Below are 17,425 nucleotides of genomic sequence, written 5' to 3'. Positions count from 1 at the left end.
TAATCTCCACTTGACATACACATACACTGAAGCACTGAGATGGAGCTACTTGCCCAAAGCTGTTCAGCTCACCCCAAAGAGAACAGTCAGCACCACAGCTGGACATTTTGTGCCTATTTTCCAGAACATGGTGCCTCTGAAATATATTTCAGGCATGTCACAGATGCAAGGTTGACCTCTTCTTGCTTAGTTTGTGTCAAGACAAAACAAATTCTTCACTCTGTACACCGAAACAATTCAAAGCATTCAAAAGTCAGACTTAAAATATAGAAGTGCAGAGCTAATAAATTTCTTTTTATTTGAAGGTCAGTTTATGTAATAGATTTTTTTGCTTTAATTAAACAGAAACCATATTTTGCTCTATATTAATGTGCATATAAATAATAGTACTATGGTACTGTGATATTTTTAGAAATTCTTTCAGGACATCTGTGTGAAACCTTAAACCTAAGACACAGAAAATGTCAGTACTGCTGCCTCAGACTGCTTCTCCATGAAAGCTCCTTTTATCCCCATTTTAGTCATTTGAGACTGACTTGGAACATAAATGGTTTGTTTTCAAATGTCCAGTGCAGGGCTAAGCTTTGACTTCTTGCCACAGTCCTCTGGTGGAATACATCTATCACGGATGAAGGCCTATTCCTGTCCTTTTTCTCCTGCTGTGGAGACCGTAAGGACCTTGCCAGCTCCTCTGTGCTCCCCTGGCTCCGTGTTTCAGCATCCATCCAGACTTCCTGTTCCTTACCACATAGCTGGGGGGACTTCTCTTAGCCTACTGTAGATGGCCATGGAGAAATGTTAGCTTAAGCACTAACAAAATGCAAATAATGCAAGTACTGTGGGGAATCCAGCTGCAAAGTGGGCTCTATGTGTGTGTGTATGTGTATGTGTGTGACTTCTAAACATCAAGTCATGTAACAAGGCCACGACAATCAAATGTGCCCTCCAGTCTGAAATCTGTGAGGATAGATTTCAGGAAAATACAGGCTTTGTTGTCTGCTGTGTCTGATTTGTTGTGGATTTGACCTCCTTGCTTACATGTTAATAACCAGCAACTGCATCATAACTGTGAGAATTACAGGTGTAAAGGACTCTTCCTCTCAGAGTGGAAGAAAGCCCTGATGACAAGCTCTGTAACACAGCGCTTTATCACAGGCCCACAAGAGCTCAGTGGTGAGATGGTGTGGCAGGGAAGACTTGATTCTCTGCTTCCTTAATCACTCCACCCCAGGCTGGGGGAGAGAAGCAACAATTCACCTTATTCCTGTATATTCAACCAGCAGGCTGGGCTGAGTGCTGTGAGCACCCTGCAGTGCCAGCCCTCAGTGTGAGTGCAGCTGAATTGCTGCTTAGCAATGGAAAATAGCATTGGGGTTTTTCTCATTAAGTTGCCTCATATACACTAAACTCAACTTCCATGCCTTAAAAGAAGGAAGAAAAGTTCCTTGGAGAAATACAGTTGTTGCAAATAATTTCTGGAATGCCCCACAACACGATGCGCCTCCTTCAAGGGTTCAGAGGCAAAATGCTCCAGCATGGAACACAGGAGAGAACAGCCACAGTGGGGAGAGAAAAGAGCATGTCATAAGTGCCGAAGTGACACATGCAGTCTCCACTGTTCTTTGAATTTAGTGGATTTTTTTGCTTGACACATGCTTAAGTTCAGAATAACAGTGAACTTTCAGAGTGTTTTACTTCACTTTTGGGCATAAAGTTGTTTGAAAGATGATAAAAATCATGTTAGCATTATGACCTGCTAAAAGCATTGAAGATTTAACTCAACTGAGCGAGCCAAATTATTGGAGCAGTGTCTGCCACCGTCAGGAGCTGGGGAAATAAATACAGCTGTAGGCAGCAGAGATCAGACCATCTCCCAGGTTTGGGAATATGGAGCAGTGAAGATTTACCCACCATGGAGGAGACTCAGGTGAGGTTTAAACAAACTGGGGAGGCACAAATCTTTCAGTACAATCGGATGTACCCATCAGTGTTGAGGGAGCTGCCTGATGTCATTGCAAGGCCACTCCCAATAATCTCTGTACAGTCGTGGCACCGAGGATCCTGAAGACTGGAAGAAAGCAAATATCATTGGCATCTTCAAGGAGGGCGAGAAAGATGGTTGCAGGGAACTACAGGTTTGTCAATTTCACCTTGATTCCTGGAAAGGGAATGCAACAAGTTATGCTGGAAACTGTTTCTGAACACACTGAAGACAAGAAAGTGATTGGGAGTAGCCAGCGTGGATTTATGCAGAGGAAACCATGTATGACCAACCTGACAGACTTCTACAACAAAATTATTTGCTCAGTGGAGAAGGTGACAGCAATAGATGATATCACCTTGAGTTTAGGAAGGCTTTCAGCACTGTCTCCTGTAACATCCTTATGGACAAACTGATGAATTATGGATCCTATTGCAATTGTCAGTTAATTTGCCTGTAAGCCTGTAACAGCGCAGTTATTTTCTTAATTAGGAAAGAGACTGTATTTCTTCCCTGAACCTGATGTTCTTACTTCACATGATCAAGATATTTGCCTTACTCTTTTGCTTTGTAAAGTCACCACTTGCAATGTGTGTTAGAGTCTGATTTTGTTTTTGCAGGCTGGGATCAGTGATGAGCCTTGAGAAGGTCAAGACACAGTTTAGCCAATTACTTAGGGTTAATTTAAAAAATAAAATACCAATTTTGTATTTATTCTTACATTCTCAGTATGTTTTGGAGCTAGACTGCAAATACTTAGTTTTAAGCTGCCTGGTATTCCTGTCTCAGCCATTTGGGGTCATTTTTGTGCTGACCTTCATAGCCACTGCAGCAGAACTTCAGGGAAGATTTGGGACTTTTTAAAAATGCTTTTCAAATTGTTGCAAATCTAGGTGTTTTCAGCTCCTCTCACCTCCAAGACACAAATGGATGCCAGACCAAGTGGTCTAAGATACCAGGGTTGGAGCAATCATCACATTTGCTCAAATGACTTGCAGCACACCCCATATTGGGCCATACTCAGCAACAGGAAGGTTGGTGAACTGCTCTGCATGACCAGCTTTACCTGTGCACACGATTTGGGCTGGCTCGGTGCATATAGCCACCAGAGCAGAGGCTAACCCAGGCTCTGAAGCTGCCACTGGCCATGAGCAGGATATACTCGCTGGCTCTCCATGGTGATAATTAATTTTTATGAATGAGGGTGAGGGAAAGGATGTTAGAAACAGATTGATTATAATAGGCTTTTAATTAAAATGTTCAAACCACAATTTAAACTAAAAATATCCTATTACTTATCTTCACTATTTCACGGGCACTAAGGCAGCGGGTGATAATGTAACTAATGATCTGATTGTCACCAGCTTGTATAATGAAGTGTGTCTGGGGGCTGATCGGATTACGCCATCAATCAAATCCCTTTGCAGCACTCCCTCCTTCAGCAGAGCTCCCTGCAGGGCAGTGTATGCCTTTGCCAGCTCCCTCCCAGCTGTAACCTTTATTGTCTCTCCCCAAAGTGATGAGCTCCCATAAGGGGGGAAAAAGTTGGGCTGCAAGCAGCTGAAGTTTGATGATGTTCTGTGTGTGGTTATAATACTTCAGGGATGATTTTGCTGGGAGGTGGCCATTTTATGGCTTTAACCTGACAGTAAATCCTATTTATCAAAATGGTTAGTGATCAAAGAAGAGTCTAGAAACTGGGTCCTGCCACCCTGGCTCTGACATAAAGAGGACAACAACATATTGTCCGGATTAACAGGAGGGGGAGGGCCATCAACGTGGCATGGCACACCTGAGCTTCCAAAGGAGAAAGCTCAGTTTGAAAATCCCGTGGCAGCTTTCAAGTGTCTCAGCTGAATGCAGATTTGGGTGGTTGTGCTCAAGACATTGACAGCCACCACAGCACTTGAATGGGGCTTTCCAGGACCAGAGTGAGCTGTGTCAGACTCAAGAGTCTGTCTCACAGATAGGATTTGTTTGCAGCAGGACAGAGGGTCTTCACCAGCCCATCCTGTCCTGGTGCATGACTGCCCAACAGCTCTGGACTTGCCCCAGGGACCAGCATTACTTTCAGGCCACCTTAAAACACTGGGTTCAAAGGCACCAAAACAAGATCAGCGTCTTGAACAGCTCAAGTGTCTGTGCATTGGGAGAAGACAGATCACCTCAACGTTTGTGTCATCAATCACTCTGATCAAAGCTCCCTCCCTCCCTGTTGCTGGATTAATTAACTGACAATAAATTAGGCATCATCTCATTTAACCATTATGAGATCAAAAATAGCATAAGGTTAGAAAATACATTGGTCCATTAAGTCCTGTTGTCCAAATTGCCTGTAGAAAGGTATGCTGGCTGGCTCCTGTGAACGGCCACGTCTAAGCAGACAGCTGGGTGTTTCCTCCCTGTCCCCCCCAGCCCATGTATGTATGGTTAGGAATACAGAAACAAACTTTAAAAAAAGTCTTAAAGCTATTTCAGAGTCCTGCAAAAATAATTTGACAAATTAATGACAGTGTCTATAATTACAGAGCGTGTAATGAGTTCTTGCTCCAATTACTGCAATACCTTCAAGATCTCAGCCAAACTGATTTCTCTGATAAGCCCGCTCTACAACATAGGCATCATCAATACCAGCCACCAAAAAAAGAATGGCAATTAATATGTCAAAGAAAACTGGGAAAATCCAGCTTCTGACTTGGCCCACACTGAAACACTGTGACCAGTCTCGGGGCCGGGAGCTGGCTCCTGTCATACCTCGAGGTAGAGCTCAGTCCTGCGAGCTGGGGTTGTGGGGCACTGACCCAGCATTGGGCCAGGGTATGGACTGGCCCTCACCCCAACACAGGCTGACTGCAGTGGGGCTCTGAAATACCTTCATCTGGCACCTGGGACCACCTCAAAGCTCAATACAACCCATTTGGTCTGGATGTTTTGGCATCTCCTTGGTGACAGTACGGGACTACATGCATTCCCATGTTTTAATGTAGGGGAGATAGGCCTTTTTGATACTAAATTCAATTCAGTTCCCAGTTCCCACTCAAGGAGGGGTTTTCAGTCAAAAGACTCTCTTACAACAACCTTTAGTGTTAAAATTCACTCTCTCAGCAGCAGATACTGTTTGTCTCAACCAGAACTTGACAATGGTTTCCTTCTGCCTTCCTCCAGGCAAACACTTTCACAGGTACACAGACCAGTAAATCAGTTTTCTGGTCTATTAGTACCTACAGGTTGCATTCCTCGGGGGAGCTGCCAAACTGCTCACGAGAGCACCTCGAAGCCTTAGTTAACCTATCAGGTGCTCCACAAACTGAGCAGGCTTTAACTCCATGGCTCAGGAAATTCAGACCTGTGACACCAAGAAAAGAAGGAGAAAAGCAGCAGCTGCCACCAAGGGGGAATAACTCACACAAAGTAGGAAAAGAAATATGCACATACTAAAATGTAATTAAGTATCATTGTTCATAGCATACCCTTTCCCTTGCCACTTGGAAATTTTCCAAGTATGCTGAACCCCTTAATTTACAAAACAATCGACCCAGCATCGTTAGCACATCCTGCAGACTTGCTTAATTTAGAGAACGTAGGGCATCTACTGCAGATTGAGCTGTTGTAAGCTGTACTCATTCAAGATGCTGCAGTGTTATTTGCAGTATTATTGTTTAAGGCTTCATTTTCATCCACATGAGGAGTTGTATTTTGTTTGTGGAATAAAAGGCAACAGAACATTTTCTACCACTACTATTGTTAGCAGTGCTTTAATCATGATAATTTGAAACTGAAACCTGACTTTGAGCAGTTCACCAAAGGCCACCCTCAGAAATCTCACAGAAAGCTGGCATCTGTGCAGCCCTTTACATGTATTTACACAGGGCACAGAATGTTTTTGAGTTAGAAGTCCATCACAGTCCATTCAGTCACAATGCTGGAGAAAAGTGATGTCTACCATATACAATGCACTAGCTAATTATGAAAGTGAATTTCCCAGTGTCTTTGGAAAGAGGTAGTGTCAACTTTTGTGCTCTACATGATGGAGTTTAAGGGGGAGAGGAGGGGAACACCACTCTACATGCAAAGCTCATTCAGCACTCGATGCTCCAAACAGGCTCTAAGATTTATCACAGGGAACTGTCAGAAAACAAAACTTTCTTGGGTGATCCCACAGGAGTGAAGACTCCTGTTACACTGATTAAAATCCTTCACCTTTGACTTTTCCTCAGACTAACCTGACATGGAAGTCAATGCTGCTTGGTTGTGTTGGGCTACGCTGACTTGCAGTATTTCATGCCACAGGAATTTCTGACTGCCCTAACTACTGCTCAGTCTGACCACACATCCATTGGTGCTTTCCAGCTGAAAAGCAGGAATTAAAAACACATTTCCTTTCTGATCACCAGTCCTCTTCTTGGTACCAGACCCACTGCTGGGTATGTTTCACCATGCAATTTTATTTTTTTGCCCTGTGTGACTGGCTTTCGGGCAATATGTTCCAAAGTTGATGAATCTTTCAGTAACTTTGAAACTAGTTATCATAACACTTCTGCCTACTATTTTGTGCTAACATAGTCTTTTAAACAGACCTACCTGTGATCTCTTCAATCAGCATCCAAGAAAACAGGAAGTGAACAAGGTATTCCAGTAGAACTACAGACCATTGAAGGGAAGCTGGGGTGGATGTCGGGAAGATATTTCGTGATTCCATTCTTGCCTCCAGCTTTGGTCACTTCTGTCACATGCCAGATATTGAACAAATGAGAACCATGAAAAATTCACTTTTGTAACAAAATTTATTTCTGCTCTGCGGATACAAATCCCAAACATCAACAAACAAATTCCAGTGGAAAAATACCAGTCATTAACAATGAAAACTTTTATTATTATTCAATAAATAGAACTTTGGCATTCAAAATTCTAGCTGTAAACCCTACTTTAAAAAAAATTACAAAAAGAGGCAAGAACAACAAGCCTAAAGCTGAGCCAGCCAGTGGCTCCTTTACTTTTTACAATGAACACATTGTGATTAAGTCATGACAACTCTATTTACATATGAGGTATTCTGAGCGGTTCAAAAATTGAACCCAATTTACAAAACTACCAGTCTTCAGGGACTGATCCAGTACATATGTCAGCTGTGCTTTTAGAAGAGAGCTCCAGACACTCCTCCCCACTGAACTAATGATATACTTAATTAATATACAGAAACACATTATTTGTGTTTCTTGCTCACGCATCATATTCAAAAGAGCTGCATACTACGACCAGTCTAACATTCAAAGTGTACACCTAGTACCTAGTTTAAATACTTCTGTTTCTAAACATTATGCAAGAGTTCTTACTACAAAAGCTTACTAACAAAGTAATGGCAGGTGAGAAGAAAAGAAGGTGCAGTCATCAGCATCCTAAAAACTTATCTGAAGTTCAAGGGGAATATACACTTACTTCAGGCAAAAAAGGCACAAAGGTATGCAGCCGTGGAATTAATATTGCTAATTAGCTACTGGAATAAATCATCCCTTTAGATAATAACCATTGATCTGTTTGCAGTCTAAGAATGCAGATTAGTTCAGAAGATCTTTTTCCCACTCATGACAGAACTCGTCACATCAATGAGAAGAGCACAATTATACTTCCAACTCCACCTGCATTATAGCACTGAGAAGGACAAGGAGAACTGGAGCAAATTGTGCCCTTGCAGAAAGACTGCAGTGTGCCATCACTGCCCATGCTATGACACCAGGTTGTGAAGGAAAGGATTTGCTTTCTTCCTTTCCTTGTGCTCTTACCCTGCAAGAAAAATGTCCAAAAGAACATTTGAAAGAAAATGTGGGCTGTGAGGGCAAAGGAAGGAAGGAAACCTTTTGAAGTGAAAAGGATGGAATTTCAGCTCTTGTAACGACTTCTTGACCACCAGCAGCTTCAAATGCTGGAGCCTGAGTGGGTGGTTACAGCAATCTCCACAATTTCACACAACTATCACACCACAAAGCTGCACAGCAGAGGCCAGCAACCTAAATCACGTTTACACTACTGAGCTGTGTTACTTCTATATAGAAAATACATAGCATCGTCTATAGCTTGTCCGAAGACACTTACTTTCCGTGTCTTTTTCAAAGTACATTCTTAAATACAGTAGTTACTGTAAATATCTTCTGGAGGATCATATAAATTCAATCTGAAACTATACAAAATGTTACTGTACAAATTTGCTGACACCCAGAATGGTATAGTATCCATTCATCTGCAGTTGTTTTTCAGCCCTTGGGATTGTCTAACAGCTACAGCAAAAAGTTGTCATGACTAAATCTAAGCAATTCCAATGTTAACATTCTTTAATCAACTCTGTATTAAATAAGCTGAATGAGACCACACACACACTACATTTTAACCAATTAAACAGTCATGCATATCTTAGACAAAGCTTATTCCATTTAGAGGCATCTGTAAACTGATGCATATATAGTAATTGCTACCACTACAACAGGCCAAATTTTAAGGAATCAAAGCAAAATACTGCATCACTGTAGACAGTCAGTTGGTAGTCTGCATCTTTGGCTCATACATCCATCATTTACCTCCCTACTTTAATTTGACTGAGGCAGATAAACTCACGGGGTTTTAAAATCAAGTGCTTTAAAGTCAACATAAATATTACAGGTTCTGTAAGAAAAACATTGCAATGCAAGATTACAGCACTGCAATCAAAGTATTACAAATAAAATGGGACCTCCTTCCACAGAAACTTTCAACTAATACTCGAAGACCATAAAGACTCCTGAAGTGCTCTGCAAACATAAATTACTGATCTCAGCTTTCAGTACAGTATCACCCTTTAACAGGAGGGATGCTGGAGGCACACCAGCCAAGTGACAAGCTTAACAGTTCAAAAAAGATCTCCTGCTCCTCGCTAATTGCTCTACTAACCTCCTTGTTATTTCCATCAAATTTAGAAAAAGTGTTGCTTGGTAAATTTTTATAGGTACAACACTGCCATTTAAGGAAGCAAACAACATGTAACTTAGGTGTTTCCTCTCTCCCTAATACTTCTCATTTATTATCTGAAATGCTATTGTTGAATTCTGGTAGGAGACAGATGCCATAAACTGAAGACTACTACCTCACTGCAGGACCAAAACCAGCAAATTACACCAAAGGAACGAGCTGAGGCTTTAGTTACAAAAGCCAATACTGTCAGAGGCACCGGAAACCATGCCAGCCCATTTGTACAAAGTTCCTTGTCTTCAGTTGTGCACTAGTAAAAAAAGTACACCTTTGATGTGGAAGATGTGTATTAATGTGGAATTAATACTGCTAATGAGCTTCCAGAATAAATCATCCCTTTAGATAATTACCATTGATCTGTTTGCAGTCTAAGAATGCAGATTAGTTCAGAAGATCTTTTTCCCACTCATGACAAAACTTGTTACATCAATGAGAAGAGCACATTCATATTTCCAACTCCACCTCCATCACAGCATTGAGACAGACAAGAAAAACTGGAGAAAATTACACCCTTGTGGAGAGATTGCAGTGTGCATACAGAAAGAGCATAGACATTTAAAATAAAATGGCCTCATTTCTTTTCCTTTAAGTAGACACTAGACAATTTCACTTGCGATTTCCTCTAGACACTATTTTAGTGCTCACAGGAGCTGAACCAGATTAATCTATCTGGAAACACCATGCAGCAGTAATATAAATAGCAACATTATTTTTCACAAATTAGTCCAAGTGTAGTTTCAGGATAGAGAAAACTGTGAAATAAATAAATGCATATAGTTAAAAAAACCCCAAACCACTAAATTATAAAAACAACATTAATGGTAACTGTTTAACAATAGACAGAAAGCAAAATATCACCAAGTTAAAACTGGTAACCAGTATATGTTGCTTTACCACTTTTTTCTATTAACACAAGTATAATCAGAAAACAGAAGATACTAACACTTTTGCCATAAAAATGTTACCCTAGAATTTTCTTGGTTCTAATTGCTAAGCTTTCTAAGAGATTTCTGCTGGTATCCCCACTACGGGTCAGTTGACTGACTTGCATTTTAAAGCATCTAAAACCTTCTTTTAGTCCCACACACGTAAGTGATGCATGTATTTTTCTTAACAGTGTGATCTGGAAGTGGTTTTGCTCTTCACAAGTTTTTGTTTTCTTCAGTTAAATGCTATTTTCCAGCATGCATAACTGTGCAGCTACCTTGCAGTAATGTTCCAGGAAATGTCATCTGTCCCATGGGAGTTAAACAGCACTGCCAAGTGATACTCATTGAAAAGCTATGGAACACAATCTTATTTTTTTAGGTAATTGCTTCCTACAAAAATGGAGAGATCAAAAATTCCAAAACAATGTGGCAAATGTTGCAGTTCTCAGATAACCAAGTACTTAATACTGCTAACTGGAAAACTTCTGGTTTGAGCCCTGATTTTGCCAAGAGTTAAACACCCTTTTTAGCTGTGGTAAAAAATGGTTGAGGTGGTGCACAACCTCATCAGAGGCCTTCAGCAACAGAACACAGACCAGCCACATTTTAAAATGGAGAGGACCTAAGGAAAAAGTTAATAAAAACACCAAAGTACAGTTGTTGGTTGTTTTTTGTTTTTTTTTTTTCCTGCAGCCATGTACTATGTTGCAGTTTCATATCTTATAGCTTCTCTGGGTTTGTCACAGACTTCATATTACTGAAACTTCTTACAGCAATGTGAGAGCATTTCAAACAACCTGATATAGCTATATTTTATGGACTTGTTTGCATAAAGGAGTTAAACTTGTCCAATTGCTATTGGACAAACAATCCATTACTAAACCCATCTTTCTTATATTCCTATTTTTAGACAACTTGGATATCAACTACTTTTTGTAGTGCTCCAAGATTGTTCCAACCGCAATTCTTTGAGTGAAGTGCAGTGGCAGAAACTCTGGCTTCACCACATACAGCTACAGGTCCTTTGACCTTCTCCTCTAATATCAGAACACATATAATGCCACACAAACCCTTGATGAAGGAAAGGACTGAGAGCAGTAGCAGCACGGCTGTTTTGAAGCTCTGATTCCAAAAACTAGATGAAGTAATAAAATGAGCCCTAATGAAGGAAACAGTGTCCAACTGAATCATTCTTCACAGCTTGTTCCTACATTCAGTAGTTTGGAGAAAAGATTTCTTGCAGTTTGTACCACTCTGTTCAATGCTGACTTTCCCCTCCAGACCAGACTCCCAAGGTTAATTATACGCAGCCCTCACAGGTGCGTGTCTGTGGCTATTTGCAGCCTTCCAATATGGCTCCTTAGTAGAAATGAAAAGACCTGTGACACAGCGGGATTTAGTAAGTCGTTTTCTACTAGATGAAGTGTTGTCATTGAGTAATGCAATTGTCCCCCATGTCCTGAGCATAACGGTCCGACATTATAGTCCTTAATTCATCAATATCCTTCCGTAACTGACAAACGTCCAAGAGCTTCTTCGAAAGAGTTTCTGTGCTGTGGTAATTTTCACTCTCTTCAGCTGAACAGCTCAGTGCTACGAAAAACAACATCCAAGGTTAAAGCTCTAGCAACTGTACTCTGTGAATACTTCAACTACTCATCCCCTTCGAAATAGGAGGTAGGTCACTTTAGTTACATCAAGACAAATCACACTTCAGCGTGATGAAAAGCCAAGAAAACATGGTACCATGTGAACTTAAAGTCAATTCAGAGCCCATCAGTGCTTCTCTGAAAGATATGCTTTTCTGTTTGCACCAAGATCTAGACTTGCTGATGTCTGATGAATCAGAACAGCAGTGAAAAAAACTGGACAGAACAGCCATTTCCTAGAGGTTTTGGAGTTTTCTGTAGCCACTTAGAAAAGAGGGCTAGGAGGCATGCAGTAGCTCTTGCGGCACAGAACACTGTACTTTACCTTTCCACCCTGCTGATGGTTCAGTTCAGCAATCTGTGTACCTGATTAATTCCAATTAACATTCAGAAAACATTAGAATATGATACATCCATTAAAAAAAAAAATGTAACTGTTTGTTAGGCTTGTTAAAAGACCTAACGCAAACTTTGTGTGACTGGCTTTAAAAGGGCATTTTTTCTCTCATTTCCTGGCTAAATTTAACAGCTTAGTAAGTGCTGAAGACTAGATGTACCATTAACAGTATTAGAGATGAAGTTACCATGAGGCTTATTTAATACACCTGGACTCCCACCCCCAAATCAGACATATACATCTTCAAACAACAGATGTATATTCCTACCACTTGATGCTAAGGGGTTTAAAATAAAAAATACACAATGTGTGTTTTTGTTTTAAAGTCCCATTAGCATCCATTAACCCTCACAGTGAGTGCACTGTGTCTCAGGAGAGACAGACACCTGGCTACACACCTTTCTTTTCTAGAGCAGTGAACATAGCCATGATTGGGTCCACATGAAGAGCCAGCTACCTGCTTTCCTGACTTGGTAAGGACCGGTATAGTTATATGCATTTAGTGGCACAGGCACACTAAGAGCTCAGCTTTTCCAGAGAGCTCCATGAGCTCATGCACCACCGTTCCAGCGGCATAGTAAGGACACCAGCTTGTCCAGCTGGCAAGTTTGAGCAACACTTAGCTAAACTGCTATTCCTTTGTGTCAAAACATTATTAAGCATTGGCATGACAACATCACTTACATCTGATTCCCAGCAGTAAGGAAAGGTTAGGCTCCTTGCCCTGAGCTCTCTGGGTAAGAATACTGCACAGTGCTTTCAAGTCAAACAAGCAATGGGACATTTCCTTGAACAACTGGTCTGCTACAGGCATCTTCTCAGATACTGGCTGCCTGGACTGCTCCACCAGCCGCATCTGCTCCTTCAGGCAGGCATTCTCTTCCATCAGTCTTTGGTTCTTTGTGAAAACCAAATGGAAAAAAGGGGAAAGTTAAGTCTGCATCATGCACTGTAGCAGAAAGTTTTCTGTTCCAAACCACAAACAATATAAATTATAATAATTAAATTCCAAACATATAATCAATATTTCTGTACCTCTCCAAAGAATAGCAGATAGACAGCTTCTACATGATTGTTTCACGTTACCATTTCTTAACCATCTTTGCCCTTTAAGTTCTCCCTTCTTGAGGTAGGGATGGTATGTATTATATGTCTGCATGGTAGCCAGGACAGTTAAGATGTAATTAAGGTCATCAAGCCCTACCAAGGGATCTTACAATCATTCTGTAAGATTCTTCCCAGCTGGTGTGGTCAGGGGTTGGGTTACTGGAGTTTTTACTTACTTCAGAGAGAGTTTTATTCAACTGCTCTATATTCCTTTCTTTTTCCTCAAGCTCATTTGTCATCTTCTGAATTATCAACTTTTCTTGCGAAAGCTTCTCTTGCATAGACTGAAGTGAATGAAAACACAGGTAAAGATTTTAAATTTTCATGCTGTATATCAGCACTTAGAAAAACTGCATCCTCAGTAAATTTCTAAGTTTCAATTACTTTATGCTTTTGCACTAATTCTTCATTTTTTACTTTCTACCACGCTTCACCTGGTAATATTCAGCTGTACCCCAGCTCACTGTACACTAACATACCATTCCAAGTATCATTAAACCTTTTAAATAAGCAGAATCTCTTTAGAAACAAAAAGGCTGTATGCATGAGAAACCTTAGTCCAATAAGGAATGCATGATGTCTAAAATAACTATGCAATATTGTTTATTCTAATCAAACAATTTCACTTTAAATAAGCAGTAGATACATCACAAGAAAGCTTCATTTGTGTCATTCCAAGGTGTAACTGAAGATCTGTTTCAGTCTCTACTTTAGACAAAGACTAAGGCAGGACTTCCCACAACCTTTCACAATAGAATTCACCTCACCTATACAGTTGAGAAGAAAGCCTTTGACAGCTGATACACAGCAGCAACCTCTGTAAAATCATTCAGACATATGACAGAACAGTCTATACAATTCTACTGTACTGAAAAAACTGCAGGCAAAAAACAAACTTATTTGAAGTTGCATCTTTAATAGATACAATAATTACTATTTTCAGTATTGCAGCTTTTCATGATCGACTTCCAGATCAATCACAAGCAGCAACAAACAAAAAACCTGCTGCAACATGGAATCAGCTGCTGTCAATTCCCCAGTTTTCAACTACAGAATTGAAACTGAGAAATCATGAGATATTTCAAAGTGGAGTTTTTGGAGCGAGTTCAGCATGACCATAGGTGCGTTTGTTCTTAAAAGGACTCATTTATTCCACTACTTGGCTTTTAAGTCTGTAGATATGTCTTTCAAGGTCATCTGGCAAAATTCAGAAAGAGGAATATTCAAACCATCTTATCTGAATACTAACAATGAATAGCAACTCTATCATATTCTGCAAAACTGGAAAACAATGGTGCTAACATTTACAGACTTAATATGAACTAAAAAACCCCCCACTTCATTTTCACGTAAGTAGTGAGAAGCAGCTGGCAGAACCCAGAAATGACTACTTGTTTTTAAAACCATTTTCATACACTTGACCTGCTGCTCTTTTCATCCACATCATGACCCTCAAAAGGAAGTGCTGAAGTAATGTGCATCCCGAAGATAAGCTCTTCAAGAAAGCACAGCTACACACGCCAGTGGGAGGAAGGGCAGGAGGAAGGAGGGTCCTGCCTCACAGCAAAGGAAACACCCTGGGGCAGGACAAGGCAGGAAATAACTGCTTCAGGCATTTCCTCTTGCGTGCTTGCAGATGAGCAGAACCTGCATCTTTATTTTTTTAGAAACACTATGTACTGAGAAAAATGGCCATTACTGGGTCAGCCTGAAGGTCCTTCTAGCAGCCAAACAGAAGATACTTAGGAAGCAGGAAGTGAACAGGGCAATGCAAGTGCCCAAAACACCCTCCCAACTTCCAAGTTTCTCCCACTTTTAACAGTCTTTGATGATGAGCAAGTTCAGGGACACCCAGAGCCCCAGGTATGCTACATCCATTAGCCCTACCACTTACACATTTCATGATCATGTCAATGACAACATAAGGTTTGACTCTGCAGCCTTCCTGAGGGTGGAGAGGTGGTAGGAAAGACAGGGTGAAAAATATTACCTTCCCCAGTGTATTTTCAGAACTTCATCTGCCACTAAATTTGCATGACTCTGCAAACTAATCAAAAAACAACTTCTAGAATATTCTAAACAACATGCACACATTCAGCTCAAGAGTTGCACCATGTAACAGGAACTACTAGAAGTGGAAATCTGTTTATTTTTAAAAGATACACCTAACATCTATCATTCTCTGCTACTCTAATCTTAAAGCTCAGAAAAAGCACATGTGCTTAACAGCTTGGCTGAGCCTACAGTGCTAGGGTTTCCAAGTCCCTAATTGTGCTATGAATCCTCTGTACTTCACCCTTAATTTTTCTATATGCTTTCCAAAGTTACAAAATGGTGGCAATACTCCTAGCCTGGCACAGTTTGGGTTTATTGTGACTGACAGGGTTGACAGATGTACTTTGGGTAACACAGGCATCATATAATCTGACCTATTTCAACTTTGTTTTGTAGTAAAAATTTTAATTTTGTGATATCTAAATTAATCATGTAAATATGGATTTTTTTAAAACATCATTGTAATGCATAATTTTTCTCTTTCTGAAGAGGTACTATATATGCAGCACAGCATCTTGTCAAGACCAACCAGAATTTTAATCCCTCTCACTCAGAAGAACAAATCAATGAAGCAAAACCACACAAGGAAGATCAAAATTATTTCACCACGATTACAAGCAAATAGAAACTAGTACTGCTTCAGACACTGCTGTCTGAAACAGAATTTGCTTTCAGCTTGCAAGTTAAAACCAATGAATTGAAATACATTCTCAAGCATAAGTTTACAATGTGGCAGAAGACAGGGAATAAAATGAGATCATCTGAGCTGAAGATAAATTACATCTCTGTGCTGATAAGGGATTTCAATTTGTAATGAACTAATTTTCAACACTTCCCAGGTAATGAATATGGAAGGCTGGGGATACCAAGGACAAAAAGAAGCTGCTGTCATCATCATCATGGCTAGGCTTCGTGAACGAAGATTTGGGAAGGGCTCTACCCACTATTCTTGCAAGCGCGTTGGTGGCTAAAAAGGCCAATACGAGAAAGGCAAGTCCGGTTGCAAAAGACACAGCAGAAAGACTCCTTAGATGGTATATTCTGCAAGGCTCGATTCTTTCTGCGTTGTCTTTTCTCCTCAAGAGTGATCCTGCGTGCTTTCTCAAAAGCATCAGCGGCGTTATAAATGGACTGTCTCCAGGCCTCCCGGTTAGAGGCCAGAGTAGACCAGTTATGGTGATCAATATGCCCAAGGCTGAGTTGTTGCTTCAGGGAGTCCTTGTATCTTTTCTTCGGAGCTCCTCTCTTGCGGCAGCCGGAGGCAAGTTCACCATAAAGCAGGATCTTAGGGAGGCGGTGGTCCTTCATCCTGGAGACGTGCCCTGCCCAGCGCAGTTGCGATCTCAGTAGCATGGCTTCAATACTTGTGATTGCTGCCTGTTCAAGAACAGATGTATTGGTCACATAATCTGACCAGTGGATGTTTAGGATTGTACGGAGGCAGCGTTGATGGAAGCGTTCTAGGAGACGCAGGTGGTGGCGGTAGATGACCCATGTTTCGGAACCATATAAAAGAGTAGACAGCACTATGGCTCTGTAGACACTGATCTTGGTACCTTTCTTCAAGTGTTTATTACGCCAGACTCTTTTATGGAGTTTTCCAAAAGCACTATATGCCTTCGCTAACCTATTGTCTATCTCCCCGTCAATCTTACCATCTGAGGAGATGAGGCTGCCTAAGTAATTAAACTGTTGGACTGATTTGAGTTCTGATTGGCCGATGGTGATGTGGGGATGATGGAGGACTTCCTGAGGTGCAGGTTGATGGAGAACTTCAGTCTTCTTTAAGCTGACTTCCAGCCCAAAGAGCTCAGCAGCCTCTGCAAAGCAGGATGTTAAACGCTGCAGGGCTGCTTCTGTGTGAGCGACAAGGGCGGCGTCATCAGCATAAAGCAGCTCCCGGACAAGATGGTTTAGGGTCTTAGTGTGGGCCTTCAGTCGCCTTAGGTTGAATAGGCTTCCATCAGTACGATATCGAATGTAGATACCGTCCTGATCATCGAGGTCTGCCGTGGCCCTTTGGAGCATCATACTGAAAAAGATTGTGAATAAGGTAGGAGCGAGAACGCAGCCTTGTTTCACACCATTCTTTATTAGAAAGGGCTCAGAAAGTGTGTCGCCATATCTGACTTGGCCATGCTGATCTTCATGAAGTGAGGTGATCATTTTAAGGAACTTGGGGGGACAACCTAAACGTTCCAAAATCTGCCAAAGACCTTTTCTGCTCACAGTATCGAAAGCCTTGGTGAGGTCGACAAAGGTTACAAAGAGACCTTTGTTCTGTTCCCTACACTTCTCTTGCAGTTGTCTG

At 41.0% G+C, this 17,425-nt stretch overlaps 1 protein-coding gene across 2 annotated transcripts in view; it reads right to left on the bottom strand.

Moving 5' to 3' along the window:
• Positions 1-8,292: 8,292 nt before the first annotated feature.
• CEP85L (centrosomal protein 85 like) overlaps positions 8,293-17,425 on the bottom strand; it is a 145,757-nt gene continuing 136,624 nt past the window's right edge. Inside the window, exons 11-14 of one of the 2 annotated variants that reach the window (XR_003535708.1) lie at positions 13,236-13,343; positions 12,637-12,850; positions 10,470-11,499; positions 8,293-10,149 (exon numbers count right to left, since the gene is read on the bottom strand). Coding sequence is in view for 1 of the 2 variants with exons in the window: in XM_027692456.1 (XP_027548257.1) it covers positions 11,336-11,499; positions 12,637-12,850; positions 13,236-13,343 (486 nt within the window). In the remaining variant the exon portion in view is untranslated. Of the gene's footprint in view, positions 11,500-12,636; positions 12,851-13,235; positions 13,344-17,425 lie in introns of both variants that reach the window. The other variant, XM_027692456.1, reaches the window with a different exon arrangement.

The sequence above is a fragment of the Neopelma chrysocephalum genome, unplaced genomic scaffold, assembly GCF_003984885.1.
Source record: "Neopelma chrysocephalum unplaced genomic scaffold, ASM398488v2 Primary Assembly neopelma1_23, whole genome shotgun sequence".
NCBI classification, from domain to species: Eukaryota; Metazoa; Chordata; class Aves; order Passeriformes; family Pipridae; genus Neopelma; species Neopelma chrysocephalum.
Note: the sequence above shows the minus strand (reverse complement) of the source record. Positions and strands in the feature narration are given on the sequence as shown.